Source organism: Punica granatum, chromosome 3 (assembly GCF_007655135.1).
Source record: "Punica granatum isolate Tunisia-2019 chromosome 3, ASM765513v2, whole genome shotgun sequence".
Lineage (NCBI taxonomy): Eukaryota > Viridiplantae > Streptophyta > Magnoliopsida > Myrtales > Lythraceae > Punica > Punica granatum.
The window spans coordinates 95,710-117,877 of NC_045129.1; the positions used below are offsets into that span (position 1 = coordinate 95,710).

At 39.4% G+C, this 22,168-nt stretch overlaps 3 protein-coding genes and 1 long non-coding RNA gene across 6 annotated transcripts; 3 read left to right on the top strand and 1 right to left on the bottom strand.

The window, feature by feature from the left end:
• Positions 1-769: 769 nt before the first annotated feature.
• LOC116200151 lies at positions 770-6,325 on the top strand. Its single transcript, XR_004155667.1, has 2 exons — positions 770-1,444; positions 5,817-6,325. It is a non-coding gene; the product is annotated as an uncharacterized LOC116200151 (long non-coding RNA).
• Positions 6,326-6,443: 118 nt separating this feature from the next.
• LOC116200148 (glycine-rich cell wall structural protein 1) lies at positions 6,444-9,801 on the bottom strand. 3 transcript variants are annotated; one of them, XM_031530871.1, is made up of 3 exons: positions 9,417-9,801; positions 7,736-7,910; positions 6,444-6,625 (listed from the first exon to the last, which is right to left on the bottom strand). In XM_031530871.1, exons 1-3 carry the CDS (start codon positions 9,616-9,618, stop codon positions 6,613-6,615), a joined length of 390 nt encoding a protein of 129 aa, XP_031386731.1. In that variant the 5' UTR covers positions 9,619-9,801; the 3' UTR covers positions 6,444-6,612. The 3 variants fall into 3 exon arrangements, with proteins under 3 accessions (XP_031386731.1, XP_031386730.1, XP_031386729.1); XM_031530870.1 differs by lacking the exon at positions 6,444-6,625 and adding an exon at positions 6,660-7,049; XM_031530869.1 differs by lacking the exon at positions 6,444-6,625 and adding an exon at positions 6,660-7,201.
• A 455-nt stretch (positions 9,802-10,256) lies between these two features.
• Positions 10,257-11,828, top strand: LOC116200149. Its single transcript, XM_031530872.1, has 2 exons — positions 10,257-10,587; positions 11,363-11,828. The coding sequence occupies exons 1-2, from the start codon at positions 10,319-10,321 to the stop codon at positions 11,565-11,567; spliced, it is 474 nt and encodes a 157-aa protein (XP_031386732.1). The 5' UTR covers positions 10,257-10,318; the 3' UTR covers positions 11,568-11,828.
• Positions 11,829-20,500: 8,672 nt separating this feature from the next.
• LOC116199363 lies at positions 20,501-22,133 on the top strand. Its single transcript, XM_031529686.1, has 2 exons — positions 20,501-20,920; positions 21,595-22,133. The coding sequence occupies exons 1-2, from the start codon at positions 20,688-20,690 to the stop codon at positions 21,842-21,844; spliced, it is 483 nt and encodes a 160-aa protein (XP_031385546.1). The 5' UTR covers positions 20,501-20,687; the 3' UTR covers positions 21,845-22,133.
• The last annotated feature ends 35 nt before the right edge of the window (positions 22,134-22,168 follow it).

The following is a 22,168-nucleotide window of genomic DNA, read 5'->3' on the forward strand; positions in this document are numbered from 1 at the left end:
AAAGGCCATTAGATAGAAGGACTAATTAATCACGCTAGAAGAGTTTTACCCCACAGTGAGTCGATCCGACATGACTGAACTAGTCGAGGTCTTCCGAATATCATGTTCACACCAAAAAAGGATCAATTTATCAATTTACCTACTTTTTTTTCGGAATAAACCCCAGTATTCGAAAACCAAATTGGACTCGGACTAATCTAATCTAACCAGGTCGGCCCACTAAAGGATAAAGCTCTCATAATATTGATTTTTTGCATTCACAAAAACTCGAAATTAAGACTTTATTTAAGCAAAATAAGTATTCAATCATTTGACGCAACTCACATTGATTATTTATCTACAATCTCACTTTTCCCGCTTTTTCTCCATCTTCTCTCTCCTCTCTCCATATCTCTCCTCTATTTCTTTTCTTTTTTGCTAGCCGAAACTCTCTTAACTATTTTAGGGAATATCTCTTTTAATTATTATTATAAAAAATGTACACATTGCAAAATTATGGAAGAATAGTTACACGTTTTAGAGATTCTAAATTGGCCAAAAAAGAAAGTTATACATCAAACCGTGCGTAGCATGAGTAATGTTTAGTATTTCAATTGTCCAATATCTAATATACTTAGTTATAAATTCATATCACTACTACAAAATTAAACTCTCGCGCCGGTTATTTCGTGGCAGTTTAAAAGCTGCCGTTATATGCTTTATTTGCGGCAATTTTCGCGGCAGTGGTGTTGGTGAATAGGCGGCAGTTCTCTATGCACCATAACGGCAGCTCCATTAATTGTGCGCTAGTTGACATCTTTGCAACATATATACTTATATTAATTTAATTTGAAATAAATTGAATAAGGGAAAAAAACAAGACGACTCTCTGATTTTCGAAAAGTTATTTGGTGATTTTCCTTCGCCACGTGATCACTCACATTTTCTTCATTGAAGAATTATTATTGGTGTCTTCTAAAATTTTCTCCATCAACATCTTTCCTACCCTCGTTGATCGCCATTGCTCGTTCTCTTGCTCCCTCCCTCCCTCTCTCTCACAGTCGTTTCTCCCTCATTGTTTTCAATCGCCTGTTTCCTCCATCTCGGAACTCACCGATTGTCAATAGCCCCGGTCATCAATGACCGACGGCTATCTGGTTGCATGCTTCTCTGTCTCTCTCTCTGATCATAATGTGCCATCACCGATCGGATTTTGCTATTTTTCGCATTTTACTCCACTCGGAATCGAAGTCTGTTATCACTGATTGTCAGAAATTTTGCCCTCACCGACCGTCGTTTACGGTTTCTTCCCCATCAAGTCGTGCGTCTCTCATTCTCAGTCTCGCTATTCAGTTTACAAAGAAGTATTTGTTTATTTGCAGGTTGAGTAAAAGGCGAGCTTGAGTTCAGGAGTGCATATCAATTGCTAATAAGTCATAGGAAAACCCTTAGTCTGAAGGTTAAGGTACTGATTTTATCTGAAGTGTTGTTTCTAATGTGCATGCACTCCAAGTGTTCGTAGAAATGGACGAATGAGCTTATCGAGTTCCAATTGTATGAATTAGGGAATATTTTTGCTTCTTTTAGCTTCCGTGTGATAATAATACTTTAATCCAAGAATACATTGATATTTCAGCTGCTTCTATTGTTGATTTTTTAATTACATAAAGAGAAGAACACAAGTTTGAATCTCGGTAAGCGCACTTGTTGGGAGGAAAATAACTTTTTTTAATGGATCCCATGCAATTACAAGAATAATGTCTTCCACAATTTTAATTTACTGAAAAAATATATAATAAAAAATTTGTTTACTCACACAAGGTAAAGTTACGGTTAAAATACCACTAGGTAGTAAGACACGCGTGATATCGCGGGTCAAAAATCACATTCAATACTTAGCTGTAAAAATATAAAGCCAAACAATTCACTTTTTATTTTCTCTCTTTATAATAAAAAGATAATAATCGTGTAAACTTAAAAAAATATGGTACGTGTTTATTTTAGAATATTGCATGTCATTGATTTTTTTTTAAATAAGGAGTTGCATCTCATTGTTGATCATATTAGCTATATAAAAATTCTTCTCGACTCCATTGTTTTCTTAATGATTCTTAATGATTATTACGCATATTGTTACTATTCCCAAAAAATCTTATATGTTAGAAAATTTATATACCTAATAAATATATAGTCAATATTAACATCCCATCCGTTCACATTATAAACTTAGCTTATTTCTCTAATTATATGTTATTTTGATAACTTTATTTGATCTAAGTCTTTTGAGGATGTTATTAATGAATCTCACCACTTATCACAAGAAAAAAAAGTATTTTGGGGATACATTTCCATCAATATATGTTGTTATGTTATTTAGATAAAAAAAAATGCTAATTTATATATTATTAAGTGGAGCACCATCGGGAGAGAAGATTTTTGAAGAAAATCAATAATACTTCAATGTAGTCAAAAATATATAACAAACATCAAATTTATTATATTTCAATATATTTAGAAATAAATGGGACATTCTAATTAGAAATTAAATTGGAGAATGAAAATGCAAGAGCGAAAAAAATGATAATGTTAACTAAAAAGGAGGAAATGCTAGAAGGATATAAATATAAAATGAATTTTTTTGGAAAACTATAGATGACCCTTTTTTTTCTTTTTTTGTAATACTTGAAATGGGTTTAGTTTCTTGATATAGATGATATACAATTTTAACATAAATGAGCACATCGATTATTTAGAAGTTGTTGAAAAAAAATCTTGTAACAATAGTGTAAAATATATATTACATTAAAATAATTATGATTTAACTTTTTTACAATATAAATAACACATGCTCTGTCGTAATAAGCTTTCGGGATGATGTGCTTGGAAAGCGAGTTGAAAAGATAGTAGGTTATAAAGAAATATGCTGAAAAGGATTAGGGGGATAAAAGTAAAAAATTGTATCATAGAAGTTTTTGAAAATACAAAGAAATTTGGAAAAACTAAAAAAGAAAAAAGGAAAGGTGGAGGACACTTGTGCTAGTGAGGTTAACAAGGAATTCTTTTAGTTAAATTACTAAGGAATTTTGCCAGCTGCAGGTCTAAAAACTGCATCAAATAACTTCTAATTAAGTTTGCAAATAAGATTAAGTAAAGAAAAGCATGATGTATTTTAAAACAATCAAGATGTTCACATTCTATAACTTTGTGAAAGGAAATTAACAATGAAATCATTTTTCACGATCTTCTACATGGGTAAAGGGAGAAAAAGTATTACTTATAACACCAAGAAATAAGCATATAAATATATATAAATCATAAAAAGATACAATATATAAGAGGAAAGCTTATGAGTAAAAATAAATATTACTGATAAAAATGAAAATATAATGGCATTTATTAGGAAATATAAAGTATAGGATACATATGTATTTTTTAGAAAAAGATATAGATGGAGAAGATTTAGTAAAACGTACAGTGTCAAATCCTATAGAATTAGGGAGGGAAATGAGAATAGTCCGTATATGGTAAGACAACACTTCATAGTGACTTATTAATAACAGTAAAAAAATAAAATAAAAAAATCTTGTATACAATCAGTAAATTTAGATAATAGTTTACGAAAAAAAAACTATTTTTTTCAAAGTAACTGGTCTCACCATAACGATCGGATCATAGTGAATTATCATTTTTATATGAAATCTTTTAGTAGGTCGACTTCGCTTGAATCTAAATTAATTGGACCTAAAGGACTTTCAAATATCAAGTGGTACATATAAAAAAGAAATGAATCACAAATTAAAAGAGACCATTTAAATTGGTGAGAAATTGAAATAAGTTTTTATCAGTATTGGTTGGTTTTATTTTAGGTGGCCTAGCGCTTGTTATCATTAGGCAAGAGTGGTTCGCATAAAAAAAGAAAAGAATCACAAACTAAAAGAGATTATTTAAATTGGTGACAACTTGAAATAAGTTTTTATTAATGTTGATTGGTTTTAGGTGACTTGACGTTTGTTATCCTTAAGTAAGGTATCGGGTGCGAATTTTTTTATTGAAGAAAATTCAGAATTCGAATCTCAGTGGGTCAAGCTCAATCGAACCTAAATTAATCGAATTTAGTAAACTTCCGCGTATTAAGTGGTACACATGGGAAAAAATATTTATTTACTTAAATTTAATAAAAATTTTAAATTTAAATTAAGAAAATAAAATAAAATATTTTAATTTATTTTTGAGAAAAAAAAAACCTTTCTTCATCCTTTTATTATTTATGGCAAATAAAAAAATAAAAAGGAAAAAAATCATGAGAATGACACATGTATTCTATGAACAAGAGATTTAATTTATTAGTATGATGATATGACAATATATATATATATATATGCTTCTAATTTTATAAATTCATTGAGTGATAATGTTTCTTATTTTTAACCAATATTTTTTTACTCTAAGATATACTTATTTATAGATTACGCAACAGCATTATAATTAATGAAAAAAATCAAATATCAATCTTATCTTAATCATTAGATTTTTTATGTTTCTGAATGTATATCGTGAACATGAGACTAGTAAAAAATTATAAAATTTCTTTTTACCAAAATTTTTTTAACTATAAGATGCTAAGTTAATATTTATATCTACTCAATATGACAATGATATAATTAATGGAAAAATATAAAATATCAATCTTATATTAATAATGAGATATTTGATATTTCTAAATGTCTTTAATATCAATGCCATGGGAATTGTAAAAGTTTTTCTTTTCTTTTTCGGAAAATTAAATAAACTGAAAATTAATAAAAATAAATAAATAGAAGAAAGTCGGACGGACGCCATTGCTAGTATGAGCAAGGTTATGAGCAGGATGGGGGCATTTCCTGGCGGAGAAATCCCCGCAAAATCTCTCTCTATCTTCATCTCGTTTGCCTTCATGATGGAAAATGAGAATGGGAAGGGGGAAGCTGAAAATGATGAGAATGATAATGAGCACGATGAGATAGGAAAAATTACATGGGTGATTAAAAAAAAACTTTTAAGGTTGCGTGTATTTTTTAAATACAAATTCAACTCTACTTTTTTTTCTAAATTTAACACTATAATCATTATTATTTTATCTTTTTCTCTCATTTAATAATAATTTTTTACTTATATTTTTTCCTGATCATTATTATAATTAATTTTTTAATAATAAATTCACCATTTCACATCTATATACACATACATTTATATATTATCACCCATTCATATATCTATCAACATTTGCAATACTTGTTTTTTTCCTTTTCTTATTTCAAAAAATTGAGTAGAATTGAATTGGGATTCAATTCAAAAACGAAACACAAGCTTAAAGTTTATATGATTGGTATAATTTTCTTTTTAACAATTTCGCGCAAAAGTTTTCTAAGATATTTCAATCAATTGCCTTTTGTCTAGATCCGCCGACGCTGTGAGCAACTAATGACGTTGCACCTGATGTGTTAACTGCCATCTAACGTGGCACAAAAATTACAATAAAAATTTTATTTTTCCAAAAACTTTTAATTAAAATTAAATAAATAGAATAAAAATAAATGAAACTAAGATAAATCTCTCTCCCCTCTACTTCGGTCCTTTGTCCCGCTCTCTGTCCAATGATTTAAATAAAATAAACTAGTTGAAATTGAAAAAGGATAATCGAAAAAAGAATGGGGAAAGAGAGGGATTGCTTTTGATACCGACCGTATAAATTTTTTATAAGGTTTTGTACCACCGAGGAAATTCTTATGAGATCCTTGCAAGGCTTGCCGTGTTTGATCTTCCCCGCATCTACTAATCAATGAGTTCTCATTTTGCAGCAATATTTTCAGAGTTGTTTGATGCCTTAATGAAGCCAGAGTCCCCCGCAGAACACTTGCAACGGTGCTGCTAAATGAATCTAACGGTGTTCCCCATACTCCGATCCTTCATTGTCATGAAATTGAACGATTTGTGTCCGAAAAGTGGGGGAGATGGAGAGAGGGACTCTCCACTAGGCATCACACCCTCAGCCATTTGGCCGTCTGCCTCTGAGGGCTCCGACGAACTCGGCCGGGGGCAAGGGCAGTACCTGGTGGCAACTACCCCGACCTCCTCCCTACCATGGCGTCAGCCTTTTTTTTAAAAAGAAAAATTATAATGTTCACTTTCTTTAAATTTCTAAAAAGGGGGAAAAAAAAAAACTCTCTTATTAACAGATCTATTAATTTAGTAGGCAAACTAAAACAGTTATTGAAATCTACAGTGGGCAAAGTGACCCAACTCAAAATTTGATGGGTAAAACGAGACTAAGCAAAAACTTCAATGACTAAAGTGTCTTTTTCCTTTTTCTTCAAGTTACGTGATATCCAATAATTCCTAGTGCCGCCCACCCGCCCAGGGTCTCGTCTGTGCGCATTTCTGCATGCACCATGAATCCCACCTGCGGCTCCAAAAGACCGTTCAAGAGCATTCTAAGAAACATTACATAGTGGTTCGGCAATAGGAAAAGTGATCAACTCAGAAATTTCAACAGACATTGTACAAGCCAACCCCCTCGATCCTCCTCTTTCGTAATGCACAAACCAATTTCAAAAACCTCACAAACAAACTTTCGCCTTTCCACCAATCTGTTTCTCATGCAGAATGCCTGCACAATCAAGGTCTTCCATATTAGACATAAATTTGGTTCTGATCCAAGGACACAGGTGAACATACAATACAACATAGACAAAGGCACAGCTCTTGGATCAAGTGCATAGTGCAGCATAGTATGTTCATCTAGCTGATCCGATAACATAGAGGTACATTTTCCTTCGCATAGGAGAGCTGCAGGGATATAATTTTGAGTTTAACCCACAAATACACACCAACACCTATCGGATCAGGTCTTATGCCTGTCATACATCTTGACTATGCAGACTCCATCTCTGAAGATGCAGCGATGAATCTTTCCCTCCTATACAACTTTACAAGCATTTCATCTACCCCACTTGTCAATTTCTCTCGAAGTAGCCTCGATAAGCTTCCTCGTATTCCTGATGAGGTCATCAACAAGTGCGCCAATATCGTCCCTGGCAACACCAGATGGAAATACAATGCCAAAAGTAAACAATAGTTTTGTTGATCTAACATAAAAAAACTTGGGCAACAGAGTCGTATCTGCAGAGCCCGGTCGCACATGAGGATCCAAAGTACAACCCCACGTGACATTCCTCCCCCTCTTCTGAATGTAAAGCAACTAGAGAGTCTAGTCAGAAACTCCAAGAACAAGACTTTTGACTTTATACGTTTCTTCCAAAAAATACCAGCTTCTAACCAGATAAATCACTATTTTCTTCACCCTCAATCATAGACTGTCATGTAGAATTACTGCAGAACATATGCTACCAAAGATACAATAGGAATAAATTGGCATGGTAATAGAGATTACTCTCCCCGGAACAAAAACCATAGCAGTAGAATACCCTCAGAATGTCAAGCATAACCTATTTCAAGGTATCCAGTTCCGGCAGTTAAAAGTTCAAAAGAACTGAAGCCACAGAAAATACCCATGTACTAACGAGTACTACGGTGAAAGGAGGATGAGCTTGGCCAATTAAATTAATTACCTAGCCCTGACATCAAGTATTCGATAATTTCCCAAAATGTTAAATTTCTCTGCAAAATCTTCTCGAGAATAAATGACTGCATTCTTTCCACGTGCAGATGAAACGAGAGGGAGGGGGAGGGAGAGAACAAGTCTCAGCAAGGTACTCACTGAGTAGGAAAATCTGCAGGACTGTGGAAGAGATTTCCGACATTGGAGTACCTCCGGCTCTCACCGTGAGCAATGCCCCTTCCAATGCCATAACCGAATCCTAGGCCAACCCCACATCCTACTCCCACTCCAAATCCAAGCTGCAACCCTGGAACTCCAGGACCAATGCCCGCACCTAGACAGACAGGAAACCACTAAATTGTCTGATAAGCACCAGGGCGTAGTAGCCCACCAAATTGAAAATACATTGCCCAAAATACATTCCGCACTACCAAGAAAAATGGAAGAAAAGAAGGTAACACTATCATTAAATCTGACACGGTAGACATATAATATGCTAACACATTCCAAACCATGAAATTTGCTGCCCTTCAGAGGATTTCGACTTCAGAAGATTACTATAAACATGAAAAGATCCCGGGAACGACTACACTACACCAATTGTTCTGTAGAAAGAGTTTTTTTTTTTAAAGGGTTAGGAGAAAAGTGTTGGGCACGGGAGGCTTCCCACAGGTTTTTCGAGTGATAACTTGGCAAAAAATAATCTCCACCGTAAGCCGGGAAATAGAATCGGGACGGAAATAATAAATGAAGGATAATGAAGGACAATGAGATTTAATGTGGAAAACCCTCAGAGTGCAGAGGGAAAAACCATAAGGGGTCAACAAGCAAAGATTCCACTATGTAATCAACTTGTTACACGGACACATCTGTGGACCGTCAATAATTGGACCAAACACAACCTTCTCAAGGACCTACCACTCTCTACCTGGAGACCCGGTATATTAATTCTTTGTGATCAATATACCGACACCCTAAGAAATACCCCCATTATTGAATAATCTTGCCCCCGTACTCTCTCCGTGGAGTAAACAATTTCTCACACCCACACACACCAGTCTCTCTGTGGCTCTCTCTGTGGAGCAAATTAAGAGCTCTCCCTATGAAGCTCTCTGTTTCTTTTTGTGTTGGGGTGTCTTGCCGATGGAGAAGCCTCCTATTTATAGGAGAGCAAAATCAATATAAAATTCTTGCGAGTTGTGGGCTATCTCCTACCAAGGGATTTTGTCAGAGATTTGTCTCCCAAATCTCACCCATGCCCTGCACTGAGACTTGAGAAAAAATTTCACCAATATCTCCCTCTTATCTTCTGCACAATTGAGTTGAGCAAATACTATGGTGTGTTGTGTTTTTTTTTTTTTTTAAACTTGTGGGGTCGGAGCCCGCACAACAAAAAGGACCAGAGCAGAAGAGAACACTGGAGAGAGAGCGAGGACTACGCAATTTTTATACTATTTGATTTGATGTCCATCAAGAATACGAATGATAAAGTTGGGCATCTTCGGCAAAAAATCGGAGCAATAAACCCAACTTCTGCAAAACACTTGCTGCTTCCCTTTCTCCCCCTCCCAATTACAATTACCAAAGCCTTGATTGTTATAATAGGATTCCTTCCCTTTTCTTGTACCAAACTCATCAGAATCAATAGAATGCAGTGTACACAACTGACGACACCCAAAAAAAGAAAAGAAAAGGAAAGGAAAAGGAAAGGAAAAAACAAAAAAAAACAACAACAACGACTACTAAGGGGAAGCAAAAGGTTTGATCTTGTAACCCCAATCAACGTCACGTCCCCGTCCCATGAGGGTGGGTTTCCAAAGGAGAGGAGAAAAGTACGTACCGCCCATAAGGCCAAGGCCGAATCCGACCCCACAGCCGGCACCAAAGCCGAAGGCAGGACCCAACTTCCCGAGCTGCTTCGACTTCACCGGCGGAAGCTTCCATATGAGACCTTTGTCACCCTCCCGATCACCTCTCCCGTTCATTTCTTTCCCTCTCTTGCTATGCCGCAGTTGACTTGGTGTCGTGATTCTCCAAAGCATACACGGTAACTTCAGGCCCTCATTTCCCGAGCAGATCCAGCTCTCTGAGGAGTCACGGCGCCACAAACCCCCAAAGTTCAGAATTATGTTTTATATGTGCTGTACGCTCGACTGAAGTACAGAACGAACCTCTTTTATTCATCTCCTCTACGCACTCAAAATCTTCTCCATTCTCTGGCCCCCGACTGCGTGGGAGTTTTCTGGAGAGAGAGAGAGGGATGGATGAGAACTGAACACTGATGTGATCCGGCCCGGCCCATACATCAGTCCAAGCCCCTGTACTTAAGGCCCATATTTAAGATGGCTCGGATAGCCAGTCGTTGATTATTTTCCCATCCACTTATTGGCCCACAAAAAAAGAAACATTTGAAAAAAAAAAAAAAAAAGAGAAGAGGAAGGGGGGGTGGTGTGACGCCGCGGGGGCCAGCAAATGTTTGGAGGATAGAATGAGAAACGAGTGGCCCTGGAATATTTACATTGTTGTTATTATTATTATTATTATTATTATTATTTATTTTGCAAAAAGGAAAAAAAAAGGAGGAGCAAATGTAATTAAAGACAAACAAAATGAATTATTATTATTATTATTATTAATTTTTAAAATTTTTACTATAGAAAGAAATAGTGTGCCGTGTGGTGTGGGACGAGCCCAAGGATCAATTGAGTTGAGTTGTTCCTGCTTTGCTTGGGAAAATTCAAAATGGCATGTTCTGGCGTAAGTTCACTAATGAATCCCTCCCTCTTCTTCGCCACATCCCAACTCAATAAGGGCTTGCCGTTTTCAGCCCATTCCACTCACAGCGCCGCCACCACCACCACCACTAGCTTTGGATCTCTGTCGGTCAGAGTCAGAGCATCATCATCATCATCCGAAGGGATGGCCACAGTGGAGGAGAAGCTGGGCATCAAGATTGAGAGGAACCCTCCCGACTCCAAACTCACCCAGCTCGGTGTTCGCAGTTGGCCCAAGTAATTAGAAGTCTCTCCCCTCCCCTTGTTTGTTTTGCTTTTCCCTCCCCATCATCACGTCATCCTCGATGAGGTGACCCGTGGAAGGTGAAGGGCAATAATAAAAAATGTCTAGTTTCGGAGAATAATCGGTCGGTCGGGTCACGATTGGTTTGTTCTATTGCAGAATGTGCAGAGAAAAATCATGTCTTGCTAATCAATTCAAGCAAATAAATTATTTGCTTGGTCAGCGCAAGCGCATCTGCTTGCTTCCAGTCCACATGACACGATGACTACTTTTCATTTGAATCATTTCTCATCTCAAGTCCTTAATTAGCTTTTCCCTTATGTTTGGATCCAGGGATTTGGGAGTTTTCGGAGGGGGAGGGGTTTGGGGGTATGATAAACCCCCTCCAATAACCTTGTTTAAGAACACCTCCAAATTTCATAATTTCAAATCCTTCAGATTGGGAGGTTTAGGAGATTTTTATGCGTCTCTTTATTAAGAGACAATAATAATTTGATAATTTGATCCCAAAGCAAATTCAAAATAACAAAAGGAATCAAATCCCTCCAAACCCCTTAACGAGATCTATCCAAATAAGGGTTTCGAAATCCCTTCGTAATCTCTCAAAACCTTCCCCTCAGTCTTAAATAACCCTCCAAACCCCTCTCCCTCCGAACCCCTTAATGAAGAATATCCAAACATAGTGTTAAAAATAAATGATCTGCTGGGCTTAAAACAAATATGGATTGGGATATGATGTTATGTTATGTGGTTGATTATTGAACACAGGTGGGGTTGCCCTCCCAGCAAATTTCCGTGGACATACAGTGCCAAGGAGACATGCTACCTCTTGGAGGGGAAGGTGAAGGTCACCCCTGATGGAGCAAACGAGGCAGTCCAGATAGGAGCAGGTGATCTGGTGGTGTTTCCCAAGGGAATGAGTTGCACCTGGGATGTTTCTGTTGCTGTGGACAAGCACTACAAATTTGAGTAGTAGCTAGCTCCATTAAGCACGAACTCCGGCTGATTGCACTTGCAGCGTTTTTTTCGTTTTAATCTTTAGTTAGGTGCACAAACAATTGCAGCTTAAAATGAATGGTGCTGGACCTGGATACATATATGCGTGTGTCCATACATATATAGACTAAGTAGTTTGTGGTTGCGGCTGCGGCTGCGGTGTGTGTAATATATCAGACCTCCCTCTCAAATAAAGGCTGGCTGCTGTATTCTGCCGGTCGTCTCTCAATTGACCTTATGAACTGCTGCTATATTGGCTTTACTGAAGCAACATACCGCTGCGTGGCAAGGCAAAGCAAAGCAGAGCAGAGGGTGCATGATACCTGCGCTGGAATAGAATAGGATATTATATATAGGGTAGGAAATAGACGCATCCCATGCTATGCATCATCAAATTTTTTTTCTTCTTATTTAGCATTAGGTAACGAAGTTAAATTTAATTTAGTTTGATTTGACGAGCTAAATATAAAGTAATTGGGAAAAGTATGATAGAAAATTTGAAAAAAAAAGAAGATAAAAAAGTAATTATTATATCGTTGAATTGAAAAAAAAATATTGAATAGTTAAGAGAATTTAATATTAAAAATTAATTTAAATAATATATAAGAAAATGTATCGGAGAAAATTTGAGAAAAATATAAAAAAAATTGTGATTATGTTATTAAATTAAAAAAAAGTATAATTAAATTAAGTAAAATTAAACTTTCTTACCAAACATGATAGCTTCTAAATTCTCAACTGAGTTGAGTTATTTAATGGAAGGACCGTACCAGTTCTCTGCAATTAGTGTGCACTATTCACAACTTGAGTGAATAGACAATTTTGTTTTTGATTTTCGCAAGTTACTTCAGTTTTGTCCCCGACTTGTTTTTTGCATCAATTTCATCCTCGACTTTGTACTTTTGCATCAATTTCGTCCCCGCAATATCAAATTGATCCTCGACTTTGTACGATTACATCAATTTAGTCTCTGAATTTACACGATTACTTCAATTTAATCCCTAACATTCACAACATAAGTCCTTGAGTTTTGGCATTACATCATATCGATCCCTAGTTACATAGGGGCAGATGGCGTTACTATTCCGTTAAATTTGTTCAGGGACTGAACTGATGTAACGTTTCGACAAATTGATGTTACCACAAATTATCATCTTCTTCATTTGTCTTCTCTCTCTCTATCTTCTCTCTTTCTCTCTCTCTTTCGTTCCATAGTCCCACTTCAAATGACTTTCCTCTCCTCCACCTTCCTCTTCCTCTTCCTCATCAAATTCCCTTCGGTGAATCACTCGGATTCTTTAAAAAGCTAGTCTCCTCTGCGTTCCGTTACACATCCTCAGAACTTATATCGTTAATTCCACTGATTTTCTAGGATTACCTTGGATCGAATATCTGAGCGACCTTATTCTTTCTGATGTGCAGGATCCTCATGAGAGGCAAACACAGAGCATACTCGGAGTCAGTTCTTGGTATTGAAGAATTACTTCGAATTCTAAGAACCCTTTAGCCCGGAATAGAGAAAGTTAGAATGCCATTGAAGAAAGTGTTTCAGAAAGAGAGTAGTTTATTCCTCCTTCTGATCCCTCATTACAGAAGACGAACCCGCAATTTATAAGCGGGAGACAGTACAAACAAACAAACAAAGAACAGGAGACCCTCTGTTGTCATGCAGAGTAGGTCTGCTATCACGGGCGCGAAAGTTGCGTCGGTACACCAAACAAAATACAATATTTCAACGCTGCTACAGTAACTGTAGCGGTGACAACCAACAAAATAGTACATTATTTTATACTGAAGTAGTTGGGTCGTCTCCACTTTCGATGAAGTCGTCGCTGTTGTTGTAATCACTGCCCATTACTCTTTTGTTGACCATCTTCATTTGCTTGTCTTTTATCTTGTGCAGAGCCCAATCGATATCTTCAATGATCAAGTCATCATCCCACCATTCACAAGCATGTGACTGTGACGGTAGGATAGGCTGAGGCCAGCTGTCAAGATCATGCACATTTGTAGTTCCACTTGGGCCTGCCTGATCATTGGCCTGGGCTGCCTGCTGGGCAGTAGAGCTGGGCTAGGCTTGGTTTGCAGTAGGAGGATTGAGATCCAACTGCATGAGATTTTCCAGTTACATGAGGCTTCTGGATCAGGAGAGTACGGGTCTTGAGAGTCAAGAGGAAGAAGAGGATCAGGAGATTGCTGATCCTGGGAGACAATAGGGGGAGGAGAATTCTCTTCATTGTACTCCTTCAGGGCCTGCTCAAGAGAAGGCCAAGTGCACTGATAATCCTCTTGATAATCCCATTCCATAGGAATATGGCCTGGTGGCCATATAACCTGTGGGACTACCCCATTCTTCTCACATATAATCCTTTGAAATTCCCTATATTCACTATCATTGTCAAGGATATCTGTAAGCAGAGTTTTCCAGACCTTTGAGGAGTAGGTCCGTTGGAACTCTAAAGGCTCCCCTTGGGCTCGAGTGCTTCTTCTCCTTGGAGGGCCAACATACCACATTTGTTGGAACAGGACAATGACATGCCTATCTCCCTGTGGATATGGTCGCACCTTTCTTGCTTCTTCAGTGAAAAGCTCTTCCCATTGTTGAAGTGGTTTGAACCATTCAATGAACTGGATAAAATGAGTGTCCAAATTCCTAGCTTCAATCGGGTAGCTGATCATTTCATGTATTGCAGCATGGCACCTAAAGAACCTGAGCATCTCTACTAGTTTGAATTAGATGCCAATGGTATAGCAGTGGCATGCATACCAGTATAACCACTTCATTTCTTCAGGGTATGGCGCGAGTGCGAAGTATCTAAAAGAATGGATATACGGGAAGTGAGGATGCATTCCTTAAGGAATGAGAGTGAGCCCTCCATGGTATCGAAATATTCTCCATTGGTATTTCCATAGGAGATTGCATGCCTCTGTCTGAAAACGCTTTTCCCACACTAGGTCATGGACTTCATGGGGTATGTCTCCCCTTATTCTTCCCGGTTTTCTCAAGTGAACGCCTGTAGCTTGATTTTGAGCTCATAGGATTGTAAACTGCAATATTGAGAACATGCATATTATAGGCAAAACCTGTCGAGTCTACCAAGTCAGTGCTTGTTCCTTCCTTGATAAGAAGTCCGCCAGCGTATTGTCTTTCCCCTTGATGTGTTTGACTTCAAAGTCAAATTTAGAGAACCATTCTGCCCATCTAAGCAGTTGAGGGTGAGGCAGTTGCTTCTGTTTGAACTGCAACATTTTGGGGAAGTTAGACATATCCATTTCCACCAGGAATTTGTATCCCACCAGGTGGAACTCGAACTTCTTTATCCCATTCATGACCGCCAGGATCTCCTTGAAAGTAGAGTGATAGTATTGTTCTGACAGTTTGAATCTTCCACTCCTGTAGCCACAGATATGGTGTTTGCCATTTAGCTCTTCAAGTAGGACCGCTCCCCAGTATCTGTCACTTGCATCTGTCTAGAGGATCTTTTTTCCCGTAGAAGGAATTTGGAGTGGAGGCAGGGACTGTAACTGAGCCTTAAGCTCTTTGATCGCCTTGGTCTGGGAGGAACCCCAAGAAGGAGCATCCTTCTTTAACATCTTCTCCAAGGGGCGAGTGAGCTTGGTTATCTTCGAAAGGAAATCTCTGAGGTAGTTGACTATGCCAAGAAACTGTCGAATTTGATTCTTGGAAAGCAACTCCTCAGGGTATTTGAGTAGCTCCCGGGCCACATGTGGCTCTGGTTGGTACTGACCATTGGCAAGCTGCATGCCAAGAAAATTGATCTCTCGTTGGCCAATTACCATTTTTTTCTCAAAGAGCATGATTCCACAATCCTGAATAATCTCTGAGAATCGTCAGAGTATGAGGATATGGGCTTCTTCTGATGGGCTGAATAGAAGGATGTCATCAATGTATACAAGGGCCTGGTCCATAATAAGAGCAAAGACCCGACACATGGCCTTCTGGAACAGCGATGGTGTTATCTTGAGCCCAAAAAGCATGACCTTCCATTGATAATGGGCATTCGGGATACAAAACCCTGTTTTGGGCTTGTCTTCTGGATGGATCCCGAGTTGCCAAAAGCCCGCCTTCATATCAAACTTCGAAAATACCTTAGCCTTTGAAAGACTAGAGAAAAGGGCCTATTTGTTTTGTAGTGGAAACTTGTCATCCTGTAGAAAGTGGTTGAGGAACTAGTAGTTTATAACCAGCCGCAGCTTTCCTCTGACTTGCTCAGACCGCTTGTTGACATAAAAAACCTCACAAGCCCATGGTGCATCAGAGGGCTCTATGAGATCTTGCTGGAGTAACTCAGCACATTCAGCGGTGGCAAGTTTATGGTGCTCAGGGTTCATTCCTGAGTGACTGGCCTTGGTAGGATTAATGTCCTTGTTCTTCTTGAATGGCAGCTTGACAAAGAACCGCTCATTTTTCCATAACGGATGAGGACACTTCTTAAGGAATTTCGAATCAGAGTCCGCACAAGAATGGTGTTTCAGCTCTTGCACCAGTTCACTAAGGATCTGCTTGACTTCATCTTCCTGTGCCATGAAGAGTCGAGGGGTTTGCACATACAATTGAAAGTAGTGCTTAAAACGGACTCATTCTGGTGTCATCCTGATCTTGTTCACTTTAGTGATGATATTCCAGCCAACGACGATATCCTTCCTGGGTATGGCTGAACCCGGTACCCTAGTAATGAGATAGCATCCAGGAAAGAACTGGATCTTGCGTGGTCGGCTGATGAGATGAGTGGAGAACACCTCACTGGAGGCAGTGCTGAAATACTTGGTATCCTCCAGCACTCTTTAGGTAGTACCTCCGGGTTCATGATAGTATGGGCAGCTCCAGTGTCAAGGAACGCAATAACCTTGATAGGTTTCGCATATTTGGATGTGAAGATTGAGAGTGGAACATGAGGAACTGAATTCACCAAGTTCATCCTTTCAGCTTCCTCTGCTGCCATGTAGCAAGTGTCTAAGTCAGACCCTGGAAAGTTAGAGTCTGAGTCAGTAAGAACTTCCAGAGCTGCTATAGAAGATGGCCCGACTTCTTCATCCAGAGAGAAAATGGATTCAACATCATCTTTTTCCAATGAGATCCCTGTGGCATTTTCTAGTTGCTAGACGAGCCTTACTCCTTGCTTTGGGGCCCTTGGACAGTTCTTGGCGAAGTGGCCTGGTCGATTGCAAATATAGCACTGTGAGGATTTGTACTTCTTTCCAAACCTACGCTTCTTCCTCAGGTACTTCCATTTCTTTCCAAAATATCTTCTAGACCTTGCTTTCGACATTTTCCACTTCTTATAATGCTTATTCTTCTTGGTTGGGCAGCTACAGTCTTTGTCTTTACTTCAGCACTTGATGTACAACTCAGGCCGTTTACAAGCCTTCTCCATTGACTTGTCTCCCTTTAGAACTTCTTTGATGGCTTGTTTCTTCATGCAGGCATCTTCGAGGGCTACGTGAATCTCCTACTGGATTTCTCCAACAGTGCAGTCAATAACTCTTTTGCCTCTAGCCTGTAGTAACCTTTCCGCTACTCCTACCAATGATGCAGGAATAGAGGAGAGGAAAACATGCTTCAAGGAGATGTCTTCTCCGAGCTCATAAAATAGCCGTACCATCTGTTTGAAGTATAAGTCCAAATGTTTCATTTTGTAGGAACAACACTTCCTTTCAAAGAACTCTTTTCGTTTGAGTTCTCTGATATCTCCAGGATGTCCCACAAAATAAACTTGCAGGATATGGACTGCTTCTGTAGGGCTACTTACAATGAACTGGACTTGTTCGTGGTCTGCCAGTCCAATCCACCAGTTTCATAAAGTCCCGGTAAACCGAGATACGAAAGTATGGTTGTCACGTACTGTGAGTGCTCTAGTAGTGAGACAGGCCAAAAACTCTTGGAGCCTGTCTGGCCATTTCGAGTAGGGAATATCGTCTAGAGTAAAGACAAGATTTCCCCTAGTTGGTGCTGCTGGTGCTGCCGCTTGCGGTGGATCCGCCATTTCAGATCTGGCGTCGTCCGAATCAACTCTATCTCCCCTTCCCATCATCTTTAATTGGGGATAAGAGTCTTATGTCTCCCATGAGTCTTCTAACTCCTCGGGAGAGGCTTCTGATGATTCTTCCTGTGATACTGAGTCAGATGGTTCTTCTTTAACCACCATATGACTTTCTTCACATTGTTCCTTAAGAAAGGAGCTCAGAGGATTTTCCTTAGGGGAAAACCATAAAAGCTCCCTGAGAATCTTCTTCTTCATCACTTCCGTTCTTCTTCTACTTTTCTTCTGTTAGAGGCTTGGAGGCAGACAGAACTAGTCCTGGAGGAGTTTCATACACCTCATTCTTATTCTCCTAGCGTCTTCGAGCTGCCTCTGTAGCCTATCTTGCCCTTTCCCATATTTCCACAAGTGTAGCCTTTTTAGGCTACTGTACCTCTTGAGAAAGAGGGAACAGTGAGAGCCTTGTAGGCTTACTTCTTTCTCCAAGTGGTCTCTCCAAAAAGTTGAAGAGGCTTGTGGTTGGGGAAGTTGGCGGCGATGGTGCTGGAGTCCCAGAGAGAATCGCAATTTGGTTTTTTAGTTTGCAAATCTCTTCCTCTTTTCTATCCAGATCAATCTGAAAGTATGAGACAACATGAGTGTTTTGGATCTCCTTGAGTCTCTTCTGTAGTGTCCAGAGGAGTGACTGGGTCTCTTGATGGTGCCTGTCAACCTTGCCATCAAGCTGGCTGACTTTTTCCATAAGTGAGTCCACTTTATTCCCAATGGACGAGAGAACACGATTTTGTGAGACTGCGTTTTCAGACTACCAATTAAGAACAACCTCCCTAAAAGTGACAAATCTGGGTCTCTCGTACTCATCTCTTGAAGTTGGATTTAGGACTTTGAAGGCATGAGTATACCTTCCGTCGCCATCAGTAAACTGTCTCAGTTGAGGGAACTGTTCATCATAGTTTGGTGAGGATGGATGGAACATGCAGGCGGGAGCTGCTTGTGGAATAGCAGCCAGTTCGCCTTTCTGCTCCATCTTGTGGACAAGCCTTTTAGAAATAGAAGCTGGCACCATGTCTTTGAGATAGTCTCGAATTTCTTCAGGATTTTTCCACTTCTGCTTTCTAACCCACTTAAGGATGGGCTTGTAGAAGGGTAGTACCTTATTCTTCTTTAGAACGGTCGATAAGCTAACATTTGCACCCGGATCTGGATCTAGCTTAGGATCTGCTTTCTTCTAAGCCTCCTTAGAACAAGGAGGGCCTTTTCGTTTTTTCCTGTAGCAAACATCACAGTCGCCACAGTCACAGATATCCCAATAACAGTGTTTTCCTCCAGGTTCGCGATAGAAATACACTGGCACCCCATTACCCTTAAAAGAGTGAATAAGAGGCATCTGTTTCTGCACCTTCGGGTTGTCTCGCACTCCTTCTTCTGCGGGCTACATCATTATCATTGTTTGGAACATGGGAGGAGCAGACGGATCTAGGTTCTCAACCGAACAGTGGTCAAACGAGATCACGACCTTTCCATCTGGTCTTTTCCTAAACTTGAGCTCAGATGACTGGATTAGCTGAGCGTTTTGATGGAGACGCTCATAATTGGTGACCCAGGTCTCTAGGAGCAGCTTCACAAGATCTACTCTGGAGATCTGTCTGGGAACATGGACGCAAGTGAGTGCGTTCATGGAATCCACAGAAATGATGAGGGCATCCTCAGACCCTGAGAGTGAAAGATTCAAAGCATGATTATGGACTCGGTAGGCCATCTGGTAGTGAAGAGTGGCCGCCACATAGTCTTGAACCTGTGGAACTCCAGTGATCTAGAGCTGGACCTTAAGGGCTGTCAAAAATTACGTTAAATACTTATATTTCTAGAAAAATTCCAGAAAATTACTGAAAATAGGAAATTGAAATACGAGTTCTTAGGCGCAAAAATCAATAAAAATGGAGATCGGAGTGTGTCACGCGAGCCTCCCAAAGTTGTTAGGCGTCACAAGCACGAACAGCACTTGACAGCCTCTCGGGCCAACTTCGGTAGAGTGTTTCTATCTCCACAAGACTCGGATTTATGTGTTCTAGGTGTTTGTGAAAACCTCAAACAATAGGCTACGATTCAAAATCAAACGGAAGTGAAAAATATGGAGAAAACAGGTCTAAAAACTGGCTCGAATCCTCTAGTTCATCATGTCCGCAACCGACTTTAGAATGCGATATTTTTCAAACGACTCAACCAAATTCAGTTCTGTAAGATCCTGTAGCATCCTACTGATCTAAGCAATGAAATTATATAGCAATTTCGGTCAAATAACATAGCTACGACGATCTGCCATTAACGAGCCTTCAAGCTTTCTCTCTCTAGAACTTAACAAGCGACACCTCAACTTCCGAAGTTTAGGGTCAACCCGTCGCCCACTGCCACAAAATCAGTCAAATTGAAAGCAGTCGCCCTCAGTGATCATTCCACAATAAGTTAGATTTGTGCCGAAGAAGAAGAAGAATGAGAAGGAGAGGAGGAAGAATAAGAGTAGACAAAGACATATGGATTAGAAAAAAAAATCAAGGACTAATTTGATATAGCACGAGGACCAAATCGATGTAACATTTTTCACCATTTAACACTGTCAACATTAATACTTAATGGCAAGGATCACATTGATGTGGCAGGGGACTAAATTGATGTCGCATTAGAACCAGATCGATGCAATCACCCTACAGAAGAACCAAATTGATGTAACTGTAGCACTAATTGATGTAACTGTGGAAAGTCATGGACTAAATTGATATAACCGTGTAAAGTCGAGGATCAATTTCATGTAGCATGAAAGAAATTGATGTAAAGGTGTAAAGTCGGTGGCGAAATTGATGTAACTTGCGAAAGGCAGGACAATAATTGCTTGTTTACTCTTACAACTTTGAAAGTGGGTCTCACCTGTTCTTTTCTGTTCAGTCAAGCGAGGGTTATATGGGGGGAGTGGAGCTGCGATTTTATTCTATGCCCTCCCTTGCCCTGCTGCTGTGAACGAGAAGCAAGGTTCTGGTGTTGGTGTTGGTGTTGGTGTTGGTGTGGGTCCTTCTCCTGTTGTTTGATTGGGTTCGAAGGAGATGCATTTACAGATTCAACCCATGGCCATAGTGATACTGGTAGCAGTGGTGTCGCTGCTTCTGTCATCGATCTCCATCAAATACCCTAGACAGAAAGGAGAGTCTCTGTCTTCCTCTGATTCCGAAGCAGCAAGTAAAAAAACTTCAGCGTTGAGAGAAATCCACGGCGTCAAGGTAGAGCGGAGTCCCCCTCAGTCCCGACTTGAGGGGCTCGGAGTTTCTACCTGGCCTACGTACGTATCCTTCTCTCTTCACTTCTCTTATCTTACTTGTATTATATATCATATGTGCTACAACAGCTTTAAATTGCGAATTTGGCATTTTGGCTTTGTTTGTTCTTGAATCCTTCTTTTACGTGCATATATGTGGGTTGCAAGAATTTGTGAAAGGAAGAAGCTTGATTGATTGATTGATGCATTATCTCGGCCAATGGGACCAAGAAGGAAAACTCAGTTTCCTTTTCTCACCCCCACATCCCCCATAGAAACCCTAATTCGTCAAAAACTAACTTCTGGAGCTACTGGTAATAATAGTAGTAATAGAAGGTGTAAGTAAGTGGAACATTAGCTCGTTGACTGCAGGGGAATTGATTTTCTGGTAGGTAGGTAGAATTTAGAAAAGAAAGCGGGAGCTGTCACTGCCAGTTCATTCCAACGGGAGCTGACTGCTGAGATGAAATACCAAACCGAGAATCAGACTTCATCTCCATAAGTTGTTGCTGAAGTTTTGTTTCAGCTTTACTTTGAAATCCCAAGAGCTGTGGTTTGTCCGTTGCACATTCATTTGTTTGTAGGAATTGTTGTGTCATTGTGAGCGTACTACTGCTAATATAAGAATGTTCATGTTGGTAACGAAAATAATAACAATAACAATAATGATCGTATGATGACGACGACGATGATGATAGGTGGAGCTCTGGACCTAGCAAATTCCCTTGGACGTTTAAGAGCACTGAGACAATGTACCTGGTGGAGGGGAAGGTGAAGGTTCATGTGGTGGTGGATGGGCAGGAGGAAGAGGATTGGTTTGAGATTGGGGGAGGGGATCTGGTGGTGTTCCCCAAAGGGATGAACATCGTGTGGAATGTGGTTGAAGCTGTGAACAAGCACTATTACTTGGACAAGGACGAGGACGAGGCCGAGGCTGAGCCTGACTGACTCCTCTGTTCAGCTCAGGCGCTGTTTAAATAACCAAGATCAACCAAGTGAAATCTTACCCTGCCCTGGTCCCCTCCATCTGTTTAACATTCATCATCATCACTATATATGTATTATTCGCTCTCTCTCTCTCTCTCTCTCTCTCTCTCTCTCTCTCTCATGTATCTGCGGTGCATCGTGGACTTGGGAATGTTCTTAAGCTTGTCTGTTGGCAGCAGCTTTCTGGAAACGAGATTTGTTGCTCTGAAATGTTTCTTGATTAAGTGAAGCACATAGTCTCGTTCTATCAGCCTGCATTGCAGCAACGCAATTATCTCTTGCTGC

Coding starts and splice junctions, on each gene's coding strand:
- LOC116200148 (XM_031530869.1), bottom strand. CDS start 9,618: ATGCTTTGGAGAATCACGACACCAAGTCAACTGCGGCATAGCAAGAGA. Junction 7,911..9,416: donor CGGCCTTGGCCTTATGGGCG/GTACGTACTTTT, acceptor CTGTCTGTCTAG/GTGCGGGCATTGGTCCTGGA. Junction 7,202..7,735: donor CCTGCAGATTTTCCTACTCA/GTGAGTACCTTG, acceptor CTTTACATTCAG/AAGAGGGGGAGGAATGTCAC.
- LOC116200149 (XM_031530872.1), top strand. CDS start 10,319: ATGGCATGTTCTGGCGTAAGTTCACTAATGAATCCCTCCCTCTTCTTC. Junction 10,588..11,362: donor GGTGTTCGCAGTTGGCCCAA/GTAATTAGAAGT, acceptor TATTGAACACAG/GTGGGGTTGCCCTCCCAGCA.
- LOC116199363 (XM_031529686.1), top strand. CDS start 20,688: ATGCATTTACAGATTCAACCCATGGCCATAGTGATACTGGTAGCAGTG. Junction 20,921..21,594: donor GGAGTTTCTACCTGGCCTAC/GTACGTATCCTT, acceptor CGATGATGATAG/GTGGAGCTCTGGACCTAGCA.